The sequence below is a fragment of the Epinephelus lanceolatus genome, chromosome 7 (assembly GCF_041903045.1).
Source record: "Epinephelus lanceolatus isolate andai-2023 chromosome 7, ASM4190304v1, whole genome shotgun sequence".
NCBI lineage: Eukaryota > Metazoa > Chordata > Actinopteri > Perciformes > Serranidae > Epinephelus > Epinephelus lanceolatus.
In genome coordinates, this window is record NC_135740.1 from 37,183,434 (window position 1) to 37,197,850 (window position 14,417).

The 14,417-nt window shown below is 41.1% G+C and overlaps 1 protein-coding gene across 6 annotated transcripts in view; it reads right to left on the reverse strand.

Moving 5' to 3' along the window:
- LOC117261067 (teneurin-3) overlaps window positions 1-14,417 on the reverse strand; it is a 193,694-nt gene that overhangs the window by 56,430 nt on the left and 122,847 nt on the right. For 3 of the 6 annotated variants that reach the window (XM_033633279.2, XM_033633278.2, XM_078169501.1), the window contains 6 exons: window positions 13,502-13,702; window positions 7,603-7,788; window positions 3,505-3,525; window positions 2,979-3,002; window positions 1,754-1,900; window positions 1,010-1,226 (listed from right to left, as the gene is read on the reverse strand). In XM_033633279.2, coding sequence (XP_033489170.2) covers window positions 1,010-1,226; window positions 1,754-1,900; window positions 2,979-3,002; window positions 3,505-3,525; window positions 7,603-7,788; window positions 13,502-13,702 — 796 coding nt within the window. The remainder of the gene's footprint in view (window positions 1-1,009; window positions 1,227-1,753; window positions 1,901-2,978; window positions 3,003-3,504; window positions 3,526-7,602; window positions 7,789-13,501; window positions 13,703-14,417) is intronic. The other 3 variants (XM_033633282.2, XM_033633281.2, XM_033633280.2) reach the window with 2 other exon arrangements.

Below are 14,417 nucleotides of genomic sequence, written 5' to 3' on the forward strand. Positions count from 1 at the left end.
CAGCTGCTCTCTCTGAAAATGACCCGTGATTGGTCAAAGTCTCCCCTCACAGGCTAGATCTTCTTATATCTAAAAACAGAGCCAACCAGAGCTGCAGAAGTCTAGTGTTCTCTCAGACCATTGAAATTACAATGAGTTTATTATGGGATTTTTGCCTGATGACACCAAAATTAAACTGCCGACTTAAGCTTGCAAATTTCCCCCCAGGGACAAATGAAGTGTTTTAATAGAATCATATTTTGTGGCAATTGATTAAATTGTCGGAATATTTCACAAAAACCAAACCTGTGAACGTGCTGGTGGCCCTAGAGGAAATGTCAAGGGATCTCCAAAGTTAGAGGGATTTATCCTCTGGGGACCATAAATGACTGTACGAAATGTCATGCAAACCTGTCCTGTGGTTGTTAAAATACCCATCTTTCCATCTATCTTCTAAGCATTTATCCATGTTTGATGTTGAAGTGATAACATGTGGTTTTCTGTTGGAAAAACAGTCTCTAGAAAAAAAGCCATTCCAACAAGTATCAAAGAGAAGTCTTTTTAAGTGCGCTGGCCTTAGATATTCAAATACACTGTGTGATGGGCGGTGCTGCTGATGATCAAAAAAATTAGGTTTCTGATAAAAGATATACATTAATGTGCAGTGAAAACGGTCTCTTCAGAGAAATGCATGCTGTGCTTTCCTTTTCAATTTGGAAAACCACATGGACTCGTTATCTTGGTGTGAGAAACATAATCCTCGTGTTTTCACAGTCATGATGGCTGTTTATAGCAAAGGAACAAGCTCACTCCTGAGCTACTTAATTTTGACTGGTGAAAGACATAAACGCTTGTGGCAGCGACACCACTGTAAACACACTTGTCACTGTGACTGCAAAGACAAAGAGATGTGAGATTCTTTGACGTTTCCGAGTGGCTTCACAAACACAGGTGTCTCCTGACTGGTAATGAGACAGCCAACGTGATACAAATAATTAAAAAGCTGTCAGTAATTCATTAAGCCCCTTACCTGCTGTTGAACGGGTTGTCCCAGGGTATCACGTGACTGCCGCTGGGGCCAATCAAGAAGCTGACGCGATCGTAGAAGCCCTTGGATGTGGGCTGGACAGCTGAACTCTGGCCCTGGCTGGCAATGGCGGCGGGGTCAGGTGAGCCGCGACAGTAGGTCTGACCCTGGCAGGCGATTTGAATGCAGCAGTCTGGGTCCATGCAGTCGACGAGCCCATCTGGAAAACAGGAGGGACAGTTGAGACAGGGAGGGGAAAGCTGTGTTGACCTGGATGCACTAGAAAACGTGGGAGCATCTCCGTTATTGTGTTGAGCTCTGGTGCACACAGAATGACTTCTGATGTGAACTTAAGTTCATTAAAGCGACAGCAGAGATCCCGAGCTGACATTAAAGTATGAACTGTTTCAAAGTATGTCAAATCAGATGAAGCTCAAAACTTTTGAGCTTGTTGATCAGCAGTTTATTAGCCACCACGCTCCAGAGTATTGATATATAGTCTCAACTACTCTTTATAATTGATCTACTGTATATTTTAAAGCGTGCTGTTTAACAATCTGCTCTGCTACAACATTTGCATATTCTTTCCAGTGATCTTTTATGTATGATTGATTTGTTTTGTTTGTTTGCACTGTCACCGAGGAGCCACATCAAAGCCAATTTTCTGTCTCACACAATGAGAGAGGCACACTCCAGTTTTTCTGAACCTAAAAGACTATTTGTACGGGGGCTTTTAATTCTCCCTACCTCCCTCGTTATCCTTGCCATCTGAGCAGAGCGTTTCGGTCGCTACGTCGCATCCCAGCCCTCTCCACCCTGACTGGCAGATGCAGTGCCAGACGTTCTGATCCAGGACGCACCTCCCGTTGTTGTTGCACAGCCCCGGGCAGCCGTCTGTCAACACATCATGTACGTGTCAAACAGGGAAGTAAGTCAGAACAAGGAAATCAGGAGAATGAGAAAGGGAGCAGGAGGAGGAGGAGGGAGGGAGAAGACAAGAGCGAAGGGGGCATTTAGAGTGGACAAGGGGCAGAGGAGGGACAAAGATGATAAAAGACAGCATTGAGTGAACATACAGTACGATACACCTCTGACAGGACTTGGGATGTAGGGGGGGAGGGTGTGAGGAGTTACTGTCGTTTCACATGAGTTTCAGGAGCACGTACAGCTACACTGGGAAAGGAAATGTATGGGATAAGAGAGGAGGAAACCTGCTGAGCTGTTTGCTTACAGTTAAAAGACACTGAATGTATGTTGAGTCAAATCCTTATGGCATCTGGAGGGTTTTTTGCGATTAAATCAAAGTTTGAATGATTTTTTTATGGGTTCACATGACTTGCATTTTGATAGCATGAATTCTCATGCTGTGGTTTTTGAATCAAAGGCTGCCAAATTCACAACAATCTGGACGTTTTTTTGTGTTTCTATCGAGCAGAGTGAGTTGCAGAAATCCCATTAAAGAGCCAAAAAACAAATCAGTGACTGTCTTGGAAGTTCATCGCCTTCGCCTGGAAATAATTAAATGTTAGGAACACTCATGTGAAGTAACAGCAACATCAAAGGGAAAGGGAAGTATATATGTAAATAGGGGAAGAAGTGTAGGAAGGAGAGGGAGGATCTAGAGTCTCTACATTTACAGAAAACAGAGCACTTGCTGCCAGGTCGCATTCCTTCTAGTGGAGGGTGAAGACAGGGAGCCGAAACATGACTAAACCACACCAGTTCTGGGGCGTTTAATCTGGCAGACACAGGGAATTAAGACAGGTGGGGGAGAAGGGACCGTGGAGTCTGTGTGAGACTGTGTTCAGACGGACAGGAGATGAGGAAACATATCGGGCGAGCAGGATCACAGCAGGAACATTATGATCGACTCGGACATAGAACAGGTGTATATACGCCGTGCTAGGAAAGACAGAGAGCAGGGAGGGATTGTTTGTGACAATCTCCCTTGGGGGGTAGTGGTTCAATTTACCTTTATATCCTATCTTGACTGCTCCTATTACACAACCGAGGAAAGGGAAACATTTGGAAAAGAAAATTACTTATCTCTGTGGTGGCAAAGAGCTAAGACTGACAAACACATTTACTTATAGTAACTTACAGGGAGCACAGAAAGTGGTTGCTGGCATAAAGCTGATGTACCTGCCAACTTGCTTTGAAATGTTTGGAAAAGAAGCTTTGCAGGTAGTTTTTCCCGAAGATTATAGTTGGCTTCGCAACGTTTTAGTCACTGCTCTAATTTCAATCTTTCGACTGTGTATGTAAATCATAGTCGTTATGGTGATTGAGCTGAATAGTTAACACTAAGCATGAGTGACAGGATATGACTGGAAAGCTGTGAGCTCACCCATTTTTTTTTTTTTTTAAATAACAGAGTTCACTTCTTTTTTTCTTTCTTTTTTTTTTTTTTTTTTTTTACAACATAAAGGTGTTCTGGATAAAAAAAAACATCTTGTACGAAAAGTATAATTCTCAAGCAAAGTGAAAAGTGTTTTTACCTGATACTCTGGAATCCAGGGCTATACATGTAAGCCAAGAGGGAGTTGGATAGAGATAGACAGGTAGGCAGACAGGCATACAGACATAAAATAGAAGAGAGAACGGATATAAGTAGGAGTTAGTCAAAGAAATGCAAATAGAAAAAACAAGTAGAAAATTGGTTTGAGAGAGGGAGACAAAAGAGACAGAAGCTGCAGATTTAGAGGGAAGATTTGTAGTTTAGCTGCAGTAAGGAAGGAAAATACAGTATTTGACAAACATAGTGTGGATGTTAATTAAAGCAGCGAGTGATAAATCAGAGTTATAGATGCTTGCATGGTCAAAATCAATATGTTTTTCTGTAAAAGCGTCTCAGATGGTGGTTGTATTCCTGTCCATAGGAAGCAACATACTGTAAATAAACCCTGCATCTTAAGCTTAGTAAAATATTCATTGTTAACACTCTCCATCTGCTTTGCTTTGCCAAAGAAAGACAGGCTAACACAAAAGAAAGAAAGAAAGAAAGAAAGAAAGAAAGAAAGAAAGAAAGAACACAGTTTCTCTTGATATGTGGTTGTTAAAACACTCTTTGTTTTCAGACTATATGAGGCAGTTTCATCTGGGCCTGCTTCAAAACACTTTACTGTCTGCTTGTCAGGAGGTACGCAGTCTCACCCCAGTCTATTATGAACGCATCATGAAGCAGCATGCTAAACTTTTTTTTTTTTTCCCCCTTTCAATGTTGCCGTCATCTCCACTTCGCTGATTTCAACAACTGCACGGCAATGGGCCAGCAGTACACTAAGACGAATCAAAATACACCTCAGTGGTAAACTGCAGTGCTGAGAAAGCGGTGACAATGGGTTAAGCCTTGCATATAAAACAGGATCTAGATGCTGGTGACAAAAGAATGGCCGAGGAAGTCCTCTATTCAAGCTCTGTCCATGTAATGTGATTAAAAGGCGCTTTGTGCAAATGGCAGTTATTCAGGGGTTTGAAAGACAAAATAAGCTCCCGGTTCTCCAAGAAAAGGTAACGCGCTGCCTATTCATCCCAGCTGCATCCAAAGCAAGGAGTTACTTTCCTGACGGGAGCCTTAAACAGGAGGAAAGAAAGAGAAAATGGATGGCGCACAATTGGCCCTGAGGAGGGAAAGATTAATAAGATCAGGAATGCGACCCCTCCAACAACTCCCTCACTCGCAATCTCCTCCCCTCCAGAGATGGATCTGTGCTGCGGACCTGGGATTGCTGATGAGAGAACTTGTAAATACATAATTAGGGTTCAATAGTCTGGAGTGCCAGATCTTTGTTTCACAGGGAATATGTCGTCATTGAGAGGTTGGAGATGACACTTGGGGGAATGCTGTTTGACGCGGCGTGTCAGGGTTTAACTACAGGACCTTTGACAGGGGGTAAGGTGTCGAGGAAGTTGGAGTTAAAGGTCAATAGGAAGTGACATCTCAGAACTCATTATCCTCATTAATGCCAGGTGAAGCACTGCCATTTCAGAAAAATGATATTCCAAAGAGGCCCTACCCGTGGCTTTTCAGCTCCCTACATACCTGCCCTTGACTCGCTAATACAGGAGCATCACTTCAGCAGTCTAAAAGGTGGAATATCTAAATGGATGATGGAAAATTGCAAAGTTGATGCGAGGTGTTGCAAAAAAAAAGAGAGATTTTGAACAGGAAAGTGAAGAATAGCTGGCCAAAAGCAATGATGTATCACATTTTCACATTTCTTTTTTAGTAGGAGAGATGGTTAACAGCTTAATTTCAGCTCTGCAACATTTTTGATCCATTATCAGTCGTTGCGGTTACATGGGTAATATTTCTGTCATTATTTCTTGTGATGAGTGATCCAACTTCGCTGTTTACATGGACAATAAATAAAGTGAAATGATAAAATGTGTGTTAATACCACAAAGCAGAACAATCAGAACCTTTCCGACTTGCGCAAAGTGGTTCCTCCCGCTGTGAAGCATCTAATCTGCTGAAAATATAACAGAAGAAAAAAGGTTTTCTTCCAAACTTATTGAGAAAATTCATTCAATACATAAAGATGGAGATGTAGATGGAGAAGGAGTGATTCTGCCTGTTAATACTATTTAGGAGAAAGTAACACGAACCCAGGCAATTTTCTGTAGCTACAAATTATGTCCCCTAAAAAGTCTCACATGCAGGCTACTGATGGTGTCCAGCAACTTCATATTGCAGCCTCTAACAGCAACATTACATAAGGCTTCTGTTTCAAAGCAAAGAGCACTCACATAAGAGTTTAGCACTGGCAGAGCACAACATTTTTTTTTTTTAATTTATGGACAATTCTCAAAATCAGCAGATGAAGGCTTGTAGAAACAGCTGTTGTGGCATGTTGGCTTGTGTGTGGTACTCTGCGTCACCTAATGTTAACCCCATGTGGGACAAGAGAGAAGAGAGAAACGATAGGACAAAGGGTTCACATGGTTATCAGGTGCTAACATTTTCCTATTAAACCTATTTTCAGAGGTTTACACCACCCCTTACTTAAAGGTCGGATTGTACCAGCCTCTTGCGACTGAGGTGGTCACATGAGGCATTTTTATTCAGTTTGGGCTATCATTCTGATTATTAGTGGAACATTAGTCTCCATTTGAACACAACTAATGAAAATTTGCCATGATTGAAAATGTGTTTGACTACTCAGTCCATTCAAACCTCCACAGTGTCTGGTGTTAGGTTGCTTTGGCTAGGAAGAGCTTGCTGTGAAACATGTGTTGACACTTCCAGGACGCCGCAACTGGTATGTGCTTGCAAAAAAACATGAAAAAACCCAACAGTTATTACGTTTAGTAACAATCACCATGGCTAATAAAGTAAAAAAAAAATAGCAATGCCACCATATTAATACACTCCATTACTGGTGAAAGTCCTGGAATCAAAATATTCAAGTATAAAATGACCACAAGCAATGTATACTAAAAGTACAGTATGTCTTCTGACATCTGGTGGAGCAGGAATATTAAGTAATATCAAATGAAAATACCAGATACCTCAAAATTGTACTTAGGTGCAGTACTTGAGTAAATGTTCTCAGTTACTTTACAACAATGGGTACATTTACACGCACAACAATATTCTACTATTATTTACAAATGTGACAATATCCCAGATTTAATACGAGTCATGTAAACAGCACATTCTGTTTAACACATTTGGAATAAGCATCTCAATTTGGTCTTTTTTAATTGCAGTTTGCATCACATGGCATCCTGTTTCCTGTCAGCTCTGTGCGTTGTCATGGATATTTTGTACACAAACCAACTGACTTACAGTTTTTAGGGCTGGGATGGAGATGCATGCCTAAAAGAAAAGCCCACTGCTCGGGGGGAGAAACTCACCGACTTTAAAACAATATGAAAGATTTGGATATCAACGGGTTCTTCGATATGCGCAAATATTATAATGCCAACCATTTCAAGAAGTGGTTGAAGGAATGAAAGAGGGAGGCTGTGTTTGTACAGTCAAAGAACTCCACCACCAGTGGAAAACTTTGAAAAAATCCTGGCACAACAGACAGCCGTGCCACTTATCCATATTTTAACATAATAAACGACATGTTAGGGCCAGTTAATCCAAGTATGCTCGGCTGCACGTAAACAGGAATATTAGTGGAATATTCATTTTCACAGCCATGTAAACCATTGAATGAGAACACTGTCTTTTTTGGAATAAGGGCAAAAACAGGGACATTTTATGCATGTAAACGTAGTAACTGACTTTGACAGACAAACATTCAGAAAAAAACAAAACAATCCAAGGTCGGAGATGTTTGATTCACTGATCTCTGGAAATTGGAACACAGCAGTTTACTTGTAAGCAGTAAAAAATATCACCATAAAGCACTTGTCACTAGTTTCACATGCAAAGGTACTTGGTTGGAGTAGGTAAGCAGCAACAGAAGTGTGTCATGATCTGTGCCTTTCCAACAAATGCTCGAAACTGCACTGAAAACACTGACATTCACACTCCAAAGTTGCCCTTTTAAGCCTGTCCATAAACAAATTTCCTCTGTAGTTCGTGCCCTCCTGTCAAGTGTGTGTAGGTGTACGGTGTTGCATGTGTCACAGTGGCTCACCAATGGTGCAGTGTTCACCCGTCCAGCCCTGATGGCAGTCACACTTGCCCTCTCGGCAGACTCCGTGGTCGATGCAGCGTGGGTGACAGTCCCTCTGTTCACATTCCGGTCCTGTCCAGCCTTCCTCGCAGTGACACACACCACTGATGCACGAGCCGTGGGGACCACAGTCCACCACGCACACCTCTGTTGCAGAAGAAAAAGCGACAGAGTCATGTAGCTTTTGTTCTGTGAAAAGGCCCTGTTTTTGTCTGCACTGGTGTATTTTTGTATTCTGTGTAGATGCATCTGCCACCACTGAAAAACACTCTGACGTTTGGTGAACAGTGTTGACTCCATCCGTTAAAGTGGGGCAATAAGTTTAACTGTAAACAAGGCACATTTTCAGCACTTTTCCTGAAAAATGTGTTACAGAAAATCCTGAAAATGTAAAGGCAAAGCAAACAAAAACAGAAGCTGCAATGTCTGCAGAGGACTGCAGAGACTTTAAATTACTGCCATCTCTTAAAACAAAATTTAAGAAGCATTATTTCACATGGGAAAAAAAATCAGGACTTTACTGCTTTCTATTGCTTTATGGACACCAGTAAAAAATGTGTGTAAAGCAGGACACGCAGTTGACATACGACATGTCAGGGCATTGCAACACAATCAGCTTTTATTTGGCTGCCACCGTGCCAAAATACACAATGAATAGTTGAGAATGAGAAAAGACAGAGGATAAATCTTCTGCCAAAAAAAGTATGAAATTATTCTTGATTTATAGCATTATTACTTTTATGGGTTCCGGCAATAATAAAGTCTCTCAAATTCTCAGTGCTTGACATTTAATCTGTAAACCACCACAGCAACACAGTCCCATCAGCTCGCATTAAAACCAATTCAAATGTAATGAGTGCATGTTAGAATACACTTTAAAGAGATAAAACTCTACGCAGAAGAGCAGAAAGAAACTCTGTGTGTGCGTCTTTATGATCTGATTCAGTTTACGTGTATTTTATGTTAAAACTGCTCAGCAACAAATTCTGAAGGACTTCAATTAGCTTATCAACAAACGCTTCCAATCAGTGCAACCACCACTTTTTTTTTTCATCTGAAATTACATCAAAGCCTATCACACAATATATAAGTATTGCTCTGAATAACCACATTGGAATAATAGATTTATTTCCATGCCTATGCAAGAGCAACACAGGTTATTTTTGTAATTGTTCTTCCTGCAGCCAATTTAACTCATCTTTATCAAAGCCTGCAGTAATTTCATAGGTCACTTTACTCCCCCATGCAGTGCAGACGCCCTGAAATAAAATGAAGATGCTCAAAAAGTCTTAAGTCAGAGCACAAGAACAGTAAAGCACAGCAATTACTTTGTGCATCTAAACACTTCCAAAACAACCACTTTGCAGGTTTTACATATTCTGGAGGCTGATTTGCATGGAGTCTTGGCAGACTGAGGCGAGGGTTAGGGATTTAAGCAGGTTCTTATGTCTGGACTCGGAGAGATGTTAGATCAACATGATTTCTTCAAGTACGGAGCATCGGAAACAGCAGAGCATCTGCTATGAATCCGTGTTATCTTCAGAGAAGTAGAATTCAAATGATTGAATCCACGGGTGGTAAGCAAATCAGTCTGTACCAGGCTAAAGCTAACGCTCAACAAGCTGTGGCTGCTGTTGTGAGAGAATAAGAAATGTTCATTTACTGGAACCAAGAGCTTCTATCAAAGCTTTTTGAACACAAGAGCCGTAAAGCTTTCCGTTGCGACAACAGCCGTCAGTGTGCTGGAGGAAAGTAGCTCAAGTATGTCCTCAAATTCTAAGTGACTAGATGCTCCAGGAAATTTATATAGCCCCGTAACGGAAAAGTTTGTGACTTTTTAAAAACTTGGTCTTGCCTTCAGGAAAAGCAAGTAAGCCAAGAGACATAATTCTGCTGCCCAAAATGTCGCAAGCCAGGGATAAAATATGTACTCATTTTGTTCATGTATTTTTATTATTTTTTTAAGCTAATCTACCCCCACTGCTTTCCACACACTCCACTTTACTGAGGCTCTTTTAGCAGTCCGTTTCCAGCTCTCTCAATAGAGTTTTTCTTCGATTGAGAGACCTTGGATGGTTCTGATTAAGTCGGGTCGACACTGTAGAATATTAAGCATGCCTCTGGAGGGGAGTCATTTGATTCCAAAGGGATACCTCCTTCCCATAGAATCTATGCAATCAATTTTTCATTAGTCCAAAAGTGTTTATCTGCCTTTAACATGCCCCTGACTCAAGCTGGATAGGGGTTGTGGGCGGTCGATCCATGCTTCTCGCTTGTTAATTAAAGTTTATTTAATTGAAGAAGAACCGCAGCATTAATTAAGAAGGAATTCTCCACCCGCCCAGGTGGGTAAACCGTAACTTTTGGACCGCACCGGCTCAGTCAGTTCTAGTATTGACAAGCCTGAGATATCTTGCTGAGTGAGAGGATTGTGCCTGGAATTTTGAAAGCTTTAACAGAATAACAAATTACCTTTCTTTAAAAGAAGAAAATACAGCGAGACACAAAAGAAAGAAAGAAAGAAAAAACTCCCCGTTCACCAAAACAATCATTCTTTCTTTCTGGTCTCTGACCAAACAGGCTGCATGCTGCTTTAAAATGTCTACAGAAGCATCTATCATCTCAAACACACCACCCAGCCTCCATATGATTTAATTTTCAATTGAATTTCAGCCAGGAGAAATACATTCGACAGCCTTTTACAATGACAGAAACAAACGGCAACTTCTGCTTTTAATTGTTCGACTCAGCGCGGCCATTGTGTCTGTTTCTGGGTTCAACACACAGAGAATGAGTCTATTCTGAAATGGGAAACGGAACATAAATCACGTGAACCTCATGCACAGATAACAGATGGGAGGGGCCAGCCTTTGAACTAACATGTCACCTACCTGTGTCGAAAGCCAAACCCTCCGAATACAAAGCCGGTAACAAATGAAGAAGCTCTGCTGCGAGCAGATGGGAATACAGAATTGTCTCCTCTCCCCTAAAAAACCCAAAGCTGCTATAAAACACACTGGCAAAGGTTCTGAACAAATCTATAAGTCTTTCTGAAAACAACGCAGGTTTGTGTTGAATTTCAAACAGAACATATGCTGGGTCACAGGAGAGTTAACGTGTGGAGTCAAAGCTTTGTTGTCAACATATGCTCTGTTTCAAAATCAGCACGTGCTACAAGTGTTGATTACCAAACTTAAAGGGTGTGATCGCACCCACAGTTTGATTTATTTAGTCCAGAACATAATGAAGCAGATTTATTTTGGTTCAAACTACCAAACTGAAAGAAAATCAAAGTGACTATCACAGGGATTCACATGTTGCTTGATAATGAATATCAGTTCTTGTGACACTTTTTTTTTTTTAAACTTCTCTTGTGAATATACTGCAGTAAAGAATACTAAATATGAGCAGCAGTCTAGACCGAGCTTCTCTCTATCTTTTCTTTCGTTATACAACACTTTCCAAGCATGATTGACTCCTGGCTATCAGATGTCAACATCTGTCTCCTCATACCTGTGAAGGCCTTTGTCGCTGGTTTGTTATCTGTGGGTCCAGGTTTCTTTCTTTCTCCTGCCTGCACCAAAACTGAGACATTTGAGGCATTTCAGTGTTTGTTGCTGTTTTTGTTCTCGCATGGATTCATGAATCAAGTTGCCTTAAAAATACAGAGTTGGTATCAAAGCTACAGTTGGTAACTTTCAAAACAACAACTTCTGTTGAAACTGTCACTACATCCACACAGAAATACATGAGACAGATAATCTGTGAATAAAATCAGGTCACTCTTTCCTCTTACAGTTCTTTTAATGGCATTTACTAGAATCTACTGCGGCTGAAGGAAAACAACCAATCAGAGTTGAGGTCTCTAGCACAGCTTCCCTTCAGTTGTGGTTTTTACAGAATTGGTCTTAAATTTCTTTGCAAGTGGCATTAAAAAAAGTTTTAAATCTAGCTTGCCTTAAGATGTAAGAACCCTGTACTGCGTTGTTTATTTCTCACCTCAGGTATATTCAGAATAATATTTTAGTGTACTGTTTAGCTGTCTGGCAGCATGGGTGCAGTGCTTAGCATTGTCACCTCACAGCAAGAGGATTCCTGATTAAAAACCTGGGGTGTGGAGTTTGCATGTTCTCCCCGTGTCAGCGTGGGTTTTCTCTGGGTGCTGCAGCTTCCTCCCACAGTACAAAGACATGCAGGTTAATTGGTGACTCTAAATTGTCCGTAGGTGTGAATGGTTGTCTGTCTGTATGTGTCAGCCCTGTGATAGTCTGGTGACCTGTCCAGAGTGAACCCTGCCTCTCACCCAGTGTCAGCTGGGATAGGCTCCAGCACACCAGTGACCCATAACAGGATACGCAGTTAGGGAAATTGAATGAATAAACGTTTAGCTGTAAAATCAGAAAGTTTGTCAGAGCCAAAATAAAGCACTCCCCTCATTTCTCATCTTATAGCTAAACGGTACTCTAATATGTGTTTCTGAAAACATGTGAGGCAAGAAATAGGAAGTGCAGCAACGGAATCTTGATTTATATTTGATCAGTGCTGCATAGTTTGACCGCAGTTCACGAGCTGTGAATGACATGACTGACAGCTGCTTTTGAGACTCCTCGGCTCTGATTGGTTGTTTTCATTCATGTGCAGTGGATTCCTTTAGGTGCTGTTAGAAGCACTACGAGGAGGAGGAGGAGCGTGATTATTTTCACACACCATTTGTCTAGAGTACTACCATCTGAATGTAGTGACAGTTGCAGCTAATGTGACAAAGTTATTTTTATAGAGGTTACCAACTACATCTTTAACAGTTTAAAACACGCTTGTTGTGAAAACATCCTCATCATTACAAGAGCACTTGTTTTTTTATTGTGGCTTTCTTACATTAATTTAAATGTCTACATCCTCTATTTTGACTACACCAAAGTTAAACTTAACTGAAGATGATTTAGGACAGATGTAACCTGGTGCTCATAAAGCACAGCCCTGAAAGTACTGCAGCATGTGCGCATAGCTCATGTGAGATGAAAAACTTCAATAAGTCAGGTTTTCATTCATCATCTTTGGAGCAAACCCAGACTTTCCAATTAATAATGTTGGTTCCTGCATGTTTACCTGTGGGGGGAAAAGCTGAAAGATAACAGATTTGACTGCTATTCAAAGAGTTTCATTTCAAAATGTGACATATTCATTTAGGAAAACAAATTCTCCTCTGATGTTCACTAAATGGTATTTCACAAACAGAGACGATTAATTACTTAAAATTGGATTTTTTTAAAAAAAATTATTAAAGATTAAAGCATATATCACCGCAAATATGATAAATATGATGTAAATCAGAACAAAAATAATCTGCATCAGTTTAGATAATTTATAAATCATTAAAGTACTTTTATTTTTAATTAAAAAGCCAAACATACCCTAGTTCCAGCTTCTCAAATGTAAAGATCTGTTGCTTTTCTTTTCATATGTGATTGTTAATTCAATATATTTAAGTTTGGGACAAAAAAATGAGCAATAAGGAGATGTCAGATCACACACTGGTGGCTGAAGCTACCACACAAGGTGCCCCCTGCCACTCAGTTAACCATTCACACATATTCACACAGCAATTTGGGGTCCAGTATCTTGCCCAAGGACACTTCAACATGCAGACTGGAGGAGCCAGGGATCGAGTCACTGCTCCTCCGATTAGTAGACAACCCACTCTACCTCCTGAGCCACAGCTGCCCCACATAAAATATTAATTGAGGAAATTATTGGCAGATTAATTATGAAAGTAATCTTTAAGTGCAGCCCCACAGTAAGTTGCATGAAAAAACTGCATAAAAGCTTAATGTGATGACATGAGAGTGACATGTGCTCTGACCTATGGAGCAGTCGGCTCCTGTCCAGTTGGCCTCGCAGACGCAGGTTCCCGAGTCGGTGCTGAAGGTGCCGTGACTGGAGCACTGCTCCGGACAAGTGCTCTTCAGGATCTCACAGCTGATCCCTCCCCAGCCCGGGTTGCAGTGGCACTCACCGTGATGACAGGCTCCGTGACCGGAGCATGTTGGATCCACACAGTCTACTGCGGAAACACAAAAGCGAGGATGACGAGGATATTAGTTTACCACATCTTCTAGACAGCGCATCAAAGCTACTTATTTACCCCAGACAGTTTGACACTGCTACCGGCCAAAATCGTTTTTTAGGAGTGGAAGTGCTCCAGCGCCAGATGATGGCTGGTGAGCAACGGCTGAAAATTTTGCAGTGTTTAGTGGTGGCTGGTAGTAATTTTCCACCCTATGTTCTACTGGCTCCTCTACGGTATATTACAGGGTACTTCCAATATACTGACAGCATAATTATGCTCCATTATAGGCACCAGGAAAAGGGGCACAATTAGTGTCTAGACAGATATAATCAATTACTATTAACAATTTGCAGATCAACTTGCTGATCTAGGTTAATAATTGGCAATTATGACCAACATAATCAACCCAAAGGGATAATTTGTGATGACATCATTGTGCTTCCTCAGGAGCTGATTGCTCTGTGCAATCCCCCCATCTCCTTGGACACTGATATTGATTATTTACCTGAACCAATTCATCACACTGGAGCCCTTACATGCAAGCTTGGAACTACAAATGCGTCCATCCTCCCATCTATGTTTCCTTCCAATATTGCCTCACTTCAAACAAAACCACAATAAGCTCATTTAGCAAACCCAATAGCTTTTTACGTTTAAGGTCAAAGAGCCACACATGTAAATCTGAGCTGATAATTGTCTTTTGTCTGCA